This window comes from Lichenostomus cassidix, chromosome 5, assembly GCF_008360975.1.
Source record: "Lichenostomus cassidix isolate B80296 chromosome 5, HeHo_3.0, whole genome shotgun sequence".
In the NCBI taxonomy this organism is placed as follows: domain Eukaryota; kingdom Metazoa; phylum Chordata; class Aves; order Passeriformes; family Meliphagidae; genus Lichenostomus; species Lichenostomus cassidix.
Window position 1 is genome coordinate 46,616,746 of NC_139486.1, and position 12,029 is coordinate 46,628,774.

General features: G+C 44.7%; 1 protein-coding gene across 22 annotated transcripts in view; it reads left to right on the plus strand.

The window, feature by feature from the left end:
• Positions 1–96: 96 nt before the first annotated feature.
• Positions 97–12,029, plus strand: part of TNNT3 (troponin T3, fast skeletal type) — a 31,404-nt gene continuing 19,471 nt past the window's right edge. For 12 of the 22 annotated variants that reach the window (XM_085062860.1, XM_085062853.1, XM_085062855.1 and 9 more), the window contains exons 1-5: positions 98–245; positions 5,114–5,148; positions 6,267–6,280; positions 6,944–6,973; positions 9,500–9,517. In XM_085062860.1, the coding sequence (XP_084918986.1) occupies positions 5,129–5,148; positions 6,267–6,280; positions 6,944–6,973; positions 9,500–9,517 (82 nt within the window). In that variant the 5' untranslated portion in view covers positions 98–245; positions 5,114–5,128. Of the gene's footprint in view, positions 246–5,113; positions 5,149–6,266; positions 6,281–6,943; positions 6,974–8,580; positions 8,593–9,499; positions 9,518–12,029 lie in introns of all 22 variants that reach the window. The other 10 variants (XM_085062851.1, XM_085062872.1, XM_085062862.1 and 7 more) reach the window with 6 other exon arrangements.

Sequence of the window (12,029 nt, forward strand, 5' to 3'; positions counted from 1 at the left end):
CCTATACATGGTATGACCTTTTTTTCCCCCCTACCCCTGCTTCCCCCTCCATCTCATCCCCTCCCCGCCTCATCCCTGCTCCCTTCCCTTCCCTGCCCTGCGCAGGCAATCTGGGGCCAATCGGCTCTTCCAGACGATCAAATGTCACTATAAGTTGAGAGCTGCATCACCTTGGGACGCTCGCAGATCCCAGCCTGCCCGTCCCCTCCGACAGGGAGCTTGGTGCTTCTCTCCACTCCTGCCAGGTAAGTGGGATCCCTGGCACGGGGTGCTGCTGGGGGGTAACACTGCAGAAGGGATGAGCCCTGGTTTGAATGGAGAAGCACCAGGGGTCCACAGGTTCTGGGGTCTGACACAGAATCCTAAGCAAAAGGCCATTCTGCCTCCTGGCTTTAGTTGGGCATCTCACAAGTCTCATGTCATCCTCAGAGGTCTGGGTGCTTTGAACTCTCAAGGATTAGTAGTGGGAGAATAGATGCTTCCAAACTGAGATGTCATCTCTTGGGGCATTTGGGGAAAGCTCCCTCCAGCAGCAGGAGGAAAGTGCTGACCTTCCCTCCCCTGTCACCCAGAGAAAGGGACAGCAAAGGCAGGAGGCATGAAGGGCAGGACCATCAGGGAGCTGCTGGTGGATGACTAGGGCTGTAGATCTAGAGGGAGATCTGAGAAAAAAATTGTGGTCATGGGAAACTGCCCCCTCCCACAGGAAAGAAGAAAATTGTGACTTTTGCCTGGTCAGGCCAGCAAAGTGAAGGAGTTTGAAGTCATGAATACAGGGAGCATCCCATCACCACTCTGAATTTAATCCCCTCCTCCTGCCCCTCTGTGCACAAAGGGAATTTCTCTCACAATTTTCTCATTTTCTGTGGCAGGGGACAGTTTTCCATCACCATATTTATGTTTCTTGGATCAGCTTCTTGCTGTGGGGTGGTGGGTATCCTACAAAGGTGGGAGAGACACCAGCATGGGTGACTCTGGTGCCAGCAATTTGGGTGGGAGCTGTGCCACTAGTGTGGAAGAGCTCCAGTGAGGCTGTAGGCAATTGCCAGGTCAGGCAGCTTCCCTCAGCAGGGCAAGACCCAGGAAGGTGGTGGAGTCCCCAAGAGATGTTCAAGAGGCACCTGGGGGATATGGTTGAGTGGTTTAGGGCTTACAGTGGTGGTGCCAGGTTGGATTGGATGGTTGGATTGGACGATCTTGTGATCAAGGTGTGTTGCAACCTTGATGATTCTAAGAACAAGGAAAGGCAGGGGATATAAGCTAAGCATGAGCATTGGCTTTTTGTTCTCTGTCTCAGCTTTGTTATCCCTAGAGAAACCCCCTATGATCAGACAGCTCATACCACCCTGAAGACAAGGATAAAGGGTACATTTTGGGACAGGGAACTGGGATTTTGCTATGTGTCAGTGGACCCTGCACAGTGCTTGGGTCCTGCTACTGTGTTTCAGCATCAGTGCTGTGCTGGGTGCTTCACCTTCCAACCTCTTTCTGCTGGAAAGTACTGAGCAGCTCAGAAACAAAGGGAGGAGGCAGAGGGTTGGAAGAAATATATATTAAAAAAAGTAGATGTATATGCATATATGTCTGTATTTCCTATATATGTATAATACACATATTTTTAATATAGATATGTGTATATATAAAAAAATCCATGCATTGGGTTTGCAGTAGCTCCTGCTGGGAAGGAGTGGCTATGTGGTGCTTGGTGTATCACAACCCTAGCTCTTGCCTGAGAGCTGTCCCTGCCATGTCCCATTGCCCATGCATGGCCACTTGTGTCCTGCCCCCTTTCTGTAGGGCTCTTGCTACCTTTCCTACCTTGTATGGCCTGGCTTGGGAGGGGATGATTGATGGGTGGGTTATTTCCAGGGATGGCCTGGAGGTGCAAGGCAGCTCATTCCCCCTCCCGGGTGCATTCTCAGCTGCTAAGAGGCTTCTTGGGATGTGCTGGCTCTGCTTTTTCAGCTGAGGCCAGGAGCAATTGGGGCCAAAAGGGATATGGTGCTCCTGTCCACCTGGGGCTAAGGATCGGTGTATTTGTCCTTCCAGTGACCTTCTTGCCTTGAATAAAATGCAGAAAATAACCTTTGCTTTCATCTTTAAGGGGTGGGAGCAGGCAGGAAGTTTTCTGTCTGGTGAAACTTTCCCATGTGTTTTGATTTCCTTCCAAAGGGTAGGCAGTATTAACTAATTGATTTTATTACATCCTTAAACCTCAGTCAAGACCAGGGCTTCAAGACCAAAATCCATTTTTCTGCCACTACACAAACAAAGCCCAATTATTGCCTGAAGGTGCTAACAGCCTTAATCCTGGGCTGCATTTGCTGTGTGTAAAGTAATTTCCACCAAAGGGTAATCCCGAGCCAACTGGAGACTTTCCATTGCCTTCGGGCGAACGTAATCCTGACTGCAAAAACTGCCGCTCTTAACAGATTGCTTTCTTTATTGCCTTTTGGATGTAAATATAGTCTAATTTTGCTGGCTGCTTTGACCGCAGAGTTATCTATGTGGATAGTGCTGGGCATCAAAGAGCCTTTCTTGTCTTGGGTGGCTGTAGCTATGACAGTCTGCATGCTGCCCCTGGCTTTAAGGGACCAGATGGCTTTTGAATGCCATGAAGTGGACAGACACCTTGTTCTTCTTGAAGCTAAACCTTTTTACTTTTCCAGCTGGGGCAATGGTAGTCAGCTACTGCCTTAAATGCCAGCTTCTCCTGACAGAGGGACCAAACCTGGTTGAATGTTTGGCCCTTGCAAGGCTGGAATCTGTGATCTTCCCCTGGATTTTTTTGTCCCCCTGCCCTCGCCTGTGGGGCTCCTGCATCTGACTCATCTTTCTACAGAGTCTGCCAATGCATTTGTTATTAATTCATTTTATCTGGGGCCAAGAAATCCCCTCAGGGTTGGGGTCTTATGGTGTCAGGGATGCTGGCATTCTCGCTCCGCTTTTATAGCACACGGACAGATGCCATGCAAAATCCCATTCGCATTTGCAGCGCTTGGATTAACAAATATGGAAGGGGGTAGGGGAACAGCCAGTGTGACAACCCTCAGCAAGATGTCCTTAGAGCTAAATTGGAGACTAGATGAGCTCATTCCAATAACTGCTAATGGAAAGCCTGATTGCAAAGGCTCCCGTTGACTTCAATTGCCTGGGAAAGAACAAGCTGCGCTCTGTGCCTGCCCTGCACGGAGCAGACGCTCCCCTTGTGCACACACAAGGTTCTTGAGCTGATTTCTTCACCATTTAGTGGTATTACTCTTCTTCTTACTGGAATGAGAGAGGAGTTTAGCCCACAGCCTTTTAAAAGTCGTCTTTTTTTTTTTTTTTTTGAAATCCTCCACCTTGGGAAGAAGGAAAGCTGCATTTATAAAGGCTTAATCCATGGGAGGATTGGCCATTGCCCTCAATCTTTACAGAATGTATATTTTGGAAGAAGTCAACAGCTGGGCACTAGGCAGATTCACTCCACAGGTTTTTGCCTGAAGAAGCTCTGCTTCTTAAACCAACACACTGTCAAGCATTTTTACTAATAGTAATGATTTTTGTATTTTTGGAGGCTGAAATCAGACTGCTAACATGCTAGCCATTGAACAGATAGCAAGTAGAAGTCTTCATCCTGAAGATTTTATGAAATCTACATTGAAAATGCCAGGGGAGGGAGACTAGCAATGTTGTAGCATTCAAGCAATTAACAGAATAAGCAGTGTGAATTGGTGCAGCACAAAAAAAGCCGAAATTCCTCACCAGCACAAAATTCCGCCCCCCCCCCCCCCCCAATCCCCTATTCTTCCTGCATGGTGGGACTAGAGTCCCCAAAGTACTCCTTGGGATGGCTGTTCCACTCAAGGAGTGGGCAACCACAGCTACAAGGTTAAAAGCAGCCTGGGACCAAGAGACCACTGAACCAAATCTTGTGTGTTCTGGCAGTAGATTATCCTTCCATCCAGCACCTCAGGTCAGGTCATAACACAGCCACTGCTGGCACTGCTTCCAGGGCGATGCTTGATTTCAGAAGGAGAATAAATGAGGAACTAGAAGAAAAAAAATGTTGGCTGTTTATCTCTCCTTGCAACGTGGGGGTTTTAAATCCTGTTGATGTTAACGTATGGTGCCCAAGGTCATTGCTGGGGAATGGAGAGAATCCCTTATAGGGCAGGGTTGGAGCCTGTGGGATTACTGCCTTCCTCTGAAATAGAAAGCTGCTGAGCTGCAGTTGTTCCTTTTGAACCTAAGTCAGCCCACCTGCTCCTTCAAGACATCTCTCATATATCAGCTGAATAATGAAGTCATGAAAATCAGGGTTTGGGCCAGCAAGGAGAAGTCTGGCATTCTAATTTAAGATCTACTGTGGATTTGGAGGGAATTTCAGGGGGCCTTTCCTCATCTTCTCCCCTGGCCTCAGGGCAGCCGATGCTTTTAGGAAAGCCAGAGTGTTGCATTACATAGAAATGGTTATATCAGTGTGAACTGCCTAACCAGGCATGTGGCTGGTTTTCATCTTAAACTAATCAACAAATTATTGTTCACTCACTCGTCAGTTGCATAAACCAGACACCTTTAGGGTGTTGACAAATAAGTACTTATCTCTTATCTTATGTCTTACCTAGGTATATTGGTAGTTTCACTTATGTTTTTAACTCGGACTGAGGCTTTGGGGCTGGCACCTTCCTGCTTGTGGGAGCACAAAAGAAGGCAAAATTTCTCTGTTCTTGCTGGAACAACAGAAATGTCAGATGGGTGCAGGAGGACACCCTGGCCTTGCCTGTGTCCCTGAGCTCTGGGGATCTTTTAATTTGAAGCCAGGACTATGCAGCCCCTGGGTTTGCCTGTGGGAAGCAGCTGAGCTGATGGGATATGTCTTTCCCAATGATCTTTTTCTCCTCCCCTCCCCTTGTCCTCTGACATGGCTGGCAAAGGTTTGTGCTTCTCCCAGAATGTCAGTGTTGGTGGGGAACTGGTTGCTGTGTGGGAAAGCAGGTGCTTGGCTTTTTCTGTCCTTAAATGTCAATTCATCTGTTTCTGCCTTGGTATTTTTTACGAGGTGCACTCATTAATAACACACTTTTTCTTCTTTTTCTTGTTTGTTTTCCTTTTCTTCTCTTTTGTCTAGAAACTAATTGCCAACATGTCTGATAACGAGGAAGTGTAAGTAGAGAGAAAGTTGTCTGCGTGTTCTTCTGCTCAGCTTGGCTCCACACAGCAGAGTGAGGGCATCCCTGCAGGGTGCTGCTCTGTGCTCAGCCTGAAGCCTCCCGAGGCAGTGGGGAAGGGGCATCTTGCCTTAGAATGTCAAGGTCCCCTCCCTGTCCAACACAGGACCAAACACCTCCACCCAGCTCACCCTGCCCTCCGTGGCTGTGGCACTGCACCTGGAGGAGGGGGAATAAAGTCCACAGTGCAGTGGTTTCTGCCCTGGTTTAACAAATCTAGACTAATATGACCAAACTGGATGGGGTCATTTGACATTTTTGCATCAGTAGGTATAGAGGGGAGATTTAGGGCAGTGATGGTATCAGAGGAATCATGGACAGACTTGCAGTGGTCACTTATCCCTCTCCTCTGCTATCAGACAAGTTCAGCTCAACCTGTTTCATTCTGTCCAGCTCTTAATTTTTATTTTTTTTCTAAAGATGAAACTTGGTGCCTTTTTCAGGCAATCCCCAACGAACATGTCTTTCCTTTAGGATGTGGCCCCAGGGTGGCAATGGGACTTGGGTTTCATGCAAGGGGATGGTAGAGCAGGAGGAGCTGGCAAGCGTGGGCAAGGAACAGGAGTAGACCACAAGACTTGTGTTGCTACAGCCATGGGATAAACATTTAGCAGCACCTGTTTTATACCAGATTTTTATTAGACAGCCCTAGGGTTCAGGGAGACCATAGCACATCTGGGTTGGTTTGGGCCATTGAATGCAGGCTGGCTTGCCTGGCACACTGGGGCTGAGGGCCACCCTTATCAGCCCCTGCACAGTGCTCCTGTGTGGGTATCATGTCAGAGCCCTGGCGTGGAGGATTATTCCTGGATATGAATCCATATGGACCTTCAGAATCAGAATAGTATTTAAAATAAACCCAAACCCAGCCACTTTACTACTCTGAAAACCACATATCTCCTGGAAGAGCAGAGAAAATGGGGGAAAGAAGAAACAACAGACTTTAAACAACATTGCATTGGGTTGCTTCAGTGTAAGGTTTAAAGCTTGATGTCAGTTCAGAACGGGATAAATACTTATCTAGTTTCAATTTCCTTTTTTCCTCTCTCACAGGGAACAAGGAGAGGGTAAGTCTTAAATCTGTCTGTAATTGCTTTTGTGCAAGCCTTCAACATTTGCTGGCTGTATCAGCTGGTATGGTTAGACAAATCTGAAGTTTCTCTTTTGTGCTTCTGTCTGTCTGACTGTCACCAGCTTCTGGTGTTTTTACACTACCTGCAGCAGCCTGGCCGTTTTTGTGCTGAGGGCAACCTGTGGGGTTTCAGTCCCAAATTGATGCCCTGGTGGGAGGGGATGCTGCTAGTTTTTGTAGGGGTACTGCCATCTGCTGGCAAGTTATTTTGAAGCTTTTGTATAAGTAATATATTTTGTTTTAAACTGTAAATCCTCACAATGTTTATAAGCAATATGCATGGAAATTTTTCTTATGTTCAGAGGCACTCACTGCTACCTTTTTCCTTCTAATGCACATGTAACCTTGTGCTCCCATTGCCCAAGGAAAATTTCAATACCGTATTGTCTTCTTCCCCTTTTTACAACTCCTTTTTTTATTTTCATACTCATTTAATCTGTTATTTGACTTGCTGAGTTGCAAGTGGCTCTCAGAAACCATCTTGCCTGTCATCCCTCTGAGCACAGAGGGCTCTGCCATGGGTAATATCCTACTGATGTGTCAAAGCTGATGGTTGATTTGTCTGCTTTTTTTTTCCCCCTCTCCCATTTCAATGCAGAGGAGTACGAAGAAGAAGGTAACAAAAAAAGTGGAATGTAATTTATCTTTCTTTGATTCTTGGTCCTGCTTTTCCCTTGTCTACACTTCACCCTTCTCTTTGGTGCTTGCTGCTAAAGGCGATCTGAAACACTTGATCAGTAAACCAGTTGGAAAACAAAAAATGAGTCAAGCTGGGGCTGTGATGTGCAGAGCCTTCATGTTATACTGAAATGGAGTATTTGTAGGAGGGGATGGTGAAAAAACTGGGGGCAAACCTGTCCATAAACTTGGAACGTTTTAGAGCAGGGACTGGTGCAGAGCCCATATAACATACCATCGGTGAAATCCTGCCATTCTCATTTTGGCAATGTCCACAGATTGAGGTTAAATTTTGAAAATGAAAGGAAGAGCAGGTTGTCCAGCTCCTGAGGAGCAGCCGACAGGGCACTGCTGAGGATAGAAAAGGCAAGGCAGAGAACCAACTGGCAAAGATGAAGTTTCTTACCATGCCTTTAGCTGGCAAAATTCGATTTGACAAGCTGTGAGAGACAGAGTGCTGATATGGACAGATGAAGCATGAAAAACCCTTCTCACCCAAGCTGTTTCACCTTTTGTAGTCAGTAGGGATAAGATGTTTTTGAAGATGTATCACTGTCTTTGCTGGGTACTTTTGACACACTGGCTTCAGTTCAGGCAAGTGTAGCTGCCAGTTGTCATCCTTCATTTTCCCAAGATATCTGGAACAGAGCTAAGGGCCAAACTCTTGGAATTGCTCCCAGGATCTGCCCTTAGTGTCTAAGGCCTCTTCTAAGGGGTCAAATGGAAAACCCTTTACTGGAAGTGGAATATTTGCTCATGGAGTGTATGAGACCAGCTCAGAGACAGGGAGTTGTCCCTGTGTGGAAATGTCCCTCTTGGGGATTTATACAGAGCTGCTTTTTTTTAATTTTATTTTTGGACTTGGATTCCTCCAAGTTTCTGCAACAGGCAAATTCCCATCAGTGGTCGCGGGAACAGAGGTTTTGTGGTCATATTGAGAGTTGTTTCTGCTGTAAGGTACATTATCGTTAAATCCCTATTTCCCCTGGCATTGCTTCTGAAGGGACCAAGGGCTCAAAAAAAGAAAAAGAAAATAGAGACACCAAATAGGTTGCAGAGCTGTCTTCAGTCATCATCTGTCTCTCTAGTCCTGCATGGAGTGGCAGAGCCAGGAAGGGGAAGGTGTTCTTCATGCTCCATCTTTCATGTCTTGTCAAATGTCAAAAGAGCAAGCGAAGGGTGTTGCTCCTACAGACAAGCCTTTCTTAAAAGAGAACTGTTTCTTGCCTTTCTCCTTTCTTCTCTAACCATCTACTTTTTGTTTTCAAGTATTTAATGACTGATGTGAAATTAATAGGCAGGTGACTTTCACTTTTTTTTTAATCTGCATGATTGACTCCTCTGAGGTGTATCTTCTCTTTGCCCCATACTTTTGCTTGACCTTTGTGTTTCTTTCTGAAGCCATCCATTTCTTTTCCATGTAACTTTTCTCCATCATTTTCTAACCACCATTTTTCTCCAGGCCTTAGCTCACTCCATCACCAGTTTCTAACAGTTTTCTGTTTTCATTTTCCTGCTTGCTGTTGCTTCTTGTTCCATGACACTTGCCACCTGAAGCTCAGGAAGAAGGTATGTGACATGGCTTCTGCTTTCTTTCTCTCTCAGTGTGGAGGGAGAATGTGTGTGAAGACATTCAGAGCGAATGGTTCACACCTGGTGGCCAGGACTCGGTCTTGAGCCACAGACATCAATGCAATAGTGGACATTAATGTCATTTATTGAGCTGGTGGGAAACTTGGCGTGTTTTATTTGTTTAAAAAAAAAAAAAACCCAAACCAAAACATTTATATATATATGAAAGAAATACAAGGCATATATATATATATATATATATATATAATGTATATAATATACATGCACACATAATTATATATATATACACATATAGGTGTGTGTATATATGCATATATATATATATATGAAAACAATCATATATGTATTTGTTTTGTTCTACCATTTTTACTGAACTGCTTGACTTATTTCTGGCACAAGGGTGTCAAAATGAATGTTTTAAAGGGAGGGGGACACCCTGCAAAGTTTATATTCACCTGGTAAAATTCAGGAATTAATTTGTTTGAAATTTCAAAAATTGTTAAATGTTGGTGAAAATTTTTCACCTTTTGAGAAAAAATGTAAAGCAAAAGAAATGCAGCAGTTTTATTTTTGGTTAAAAATTCACCACAAGTTGGGTTTAGGGTACTTTAGCCAGCTCTAATAAAGAATAACACATTGGATGCCTTTTTATGTGGTTTCCACTTGTGGTCATATTCCCATATTTCAGTAACATTTATGACCCCATAATGTACCCATAAAAATGTTATTTTTAATTCTCTCTCACCCTGTAATGCCATCATTGTGTATTCTTGCCCATAACGGCCTGGGAGCTTGGCAAACCTCAGGAATGTTCCAATAACATATTTCCTGTATTAATTTTCTCCTCCCATTTCTTTTGCTGTGTGACATTTCCCACCCACAGAAGAGGCTCAGGAAGAAGGTAAGTGAAGCAGCATCTCAGCCCTGCTGGTCCATGTGGCAGGGCTTTGTGCTGATGTGCACCTCGATTTTGCAAGGAGGTAGAAGAAAGCAAGAGACAAGAAAAAGATGCTGGGACAAACTACCTGCAGGCAGAGAGCTTTTCTTGCCCCTTGAACAAGTTTTACTGAGGGTACCCCACATCCTTGAGTATCTGTGCAGGCACCTCTGCTCCTGTTTTGGGGTGGGAGCAGCAAGGAAAATGTGGATAGCATCCCTTCATGCAAGACACAGCAGTCTCTGAGGCTGATTTTTATCCCTGGGTGTTTGTGTGCCATGGAATAACAGACTGGGCTAGAAAGGTTTCTATCAGGTGTCAACTGGCTTCTCTTACGTAACTTGGCAGATCATGATCAGATGGATTTTGAAGTAAAAAATCCATCTGTGGTAAAATATATGCTTAGCCCTATGTTATATAGTGCACATGCTATAATATATTACATATAATATATGTGTTATAAGTTTTTAAGCTATAATATATCATATGATATATAATATGCAGAATGTTATAATACTGCAGAATTATAACAATGTAGATGCTGGTAAGTAACCCCAACTAGCTCCCCACATTGCACATAGTATTCGCAAGGTGGCACAGACAGGGCAGAAGAGGGGCTGGAACAGAAACTCACCCTTTGCACTACAGAGGTTTGGGATGTGGTGCTCCAGCTGCAAGGAGCCAAAGGGTGTGTTGGTTCCATATTTGCAAAGCTTTGTGCTGTTTGTCCCTATTTTAAACAGGGATAAACCTGTTTATAGAGCCGCAATAGACCCACTCTGAGCAGTTTGCAGAGTTTTTACAGCATCCAAGTCTAGATGGTTCTACATTTCTTGTATCTGTGCTTTGGTCATCTGTCTCCATTTCATCTCCTCCTCCCTTTCTTTATTTCATCCATCCTGTGCTTTTTTTTTTTTTAACCCACTGTTGCATTCACACACTCTTCAGTCTAACTGTTGTTGTTTTCCATCTCATTGCTTTTGCTTCCTGCCACATCCCACCCGATGAAGCTCCTCCAGCAGGTATGTGCCATCACCTTCCACACTGCTCCCTGCTGTCTCCTTGCTGGTAGTGGTGGGGGGCTCCAGGGTGGTGCAAGAGGAGCAGGATCCAGTTATTCTGCCTTATGGCTTCTGTTGTCTTTGCTTTCCACCTCACCTCTGTGCCAGGCTCTGCCACTGGCTAACACACAGGAATAATCTCAGTGCAAGGTCTGGCAGAGTCAGCTCAGGGGTAACCCTGCCATTCCTGCCCTGTGCAGAGCTCACCATAAAGCCCATCTGGGCAAGAGCAGGAGCTCTTCCTCTAAAACTGGAACTAGAGAGAAATTTCAGCATGTGATATTTGAGCTTACTATGAGATTTTCCCTCTCTGATATATTTTTGCCCCTTTCCTTCACACAATGAAGCTGTTTCCCAGCCACACGTGCCTTAAATTCCTTTCCCTCCTGACCATTACCACATCCCTTACTGGGATAAAACTTTTCTCTCGGAGCAGAATTTTCACCCTGTGAAGGGTTTTCAGCCTATTTCAGTTTATGTAACAATGTATTTTTATTAATATTCCTTTGCATCCTGTCCCGTGGCTGTTCACCCCTAAAGAAGCTCACGAGGAAGGTATGTGACACAACTCCTCAATTCCTGTCTTTCAGAGTAAGCTCTGGTTTAGCCAGTAAACCATAAAACGGCAAAAGGAAACAGGACTTAGAAACAGGCATATTAACATTGACTAAAACTTGCAGCCATTTTGTGTTTTATACTGTCTGCCTTCGTGTTCTGTCTTGACATTGAATGCACTGTGGATGTACGTGGTAATTGTTGCACAAAAAAAAAGCTTGAAAAGTGCTGGGAAATGTAAACCTCTTGAAAGGATGAATGTTGAAAAGCCTTTACTCTGAGATTGGATGGATCTCCTTGGGAGGCTTATTTTGGACCATTTGGGATGGATCTGCCTCCAGATTATTTGCAGAAATGCTCATGATTGGCTGAATCTTACATTCTTACATTAGCCTTTCCACACACCTTTTTTTAAGCTTAAACCCTGTGGTATAGAGCAAATGGTGATAAATTTGATGCTTTAGCTTTGCAAATTATTAAAGGTGGTTTTCTTGTCATATAATAGAGTTTCTAGGCCACTGTTTCATGGCAGTACTTGCAGCCACACAAAACCTGCTGGCCTTAGGTTGTAAATCCACTTGGGCAAGCATCAGGGTTATGAAACAGTGTGCTGCTCCTGGCTTTGTGCAGGACTGCAGGAATGGCTGTATAAGACAAAAGTCATCTGATATGGCCACTTAAATCAGCTTTATGTTTTTAATATCTCAGACCATTTGCACCCTCACTTCCAGTACTGCTTTTCATACTGATTTTATTTCCTCGCGACATATTCTCAGTCTTTCCCTCCCCCTCCATTTTGCACCAGTGGAAAGTTGTTCTGATGTTTCTAATGTTCTCATCTTCCTTTGCACTCTGCTCTG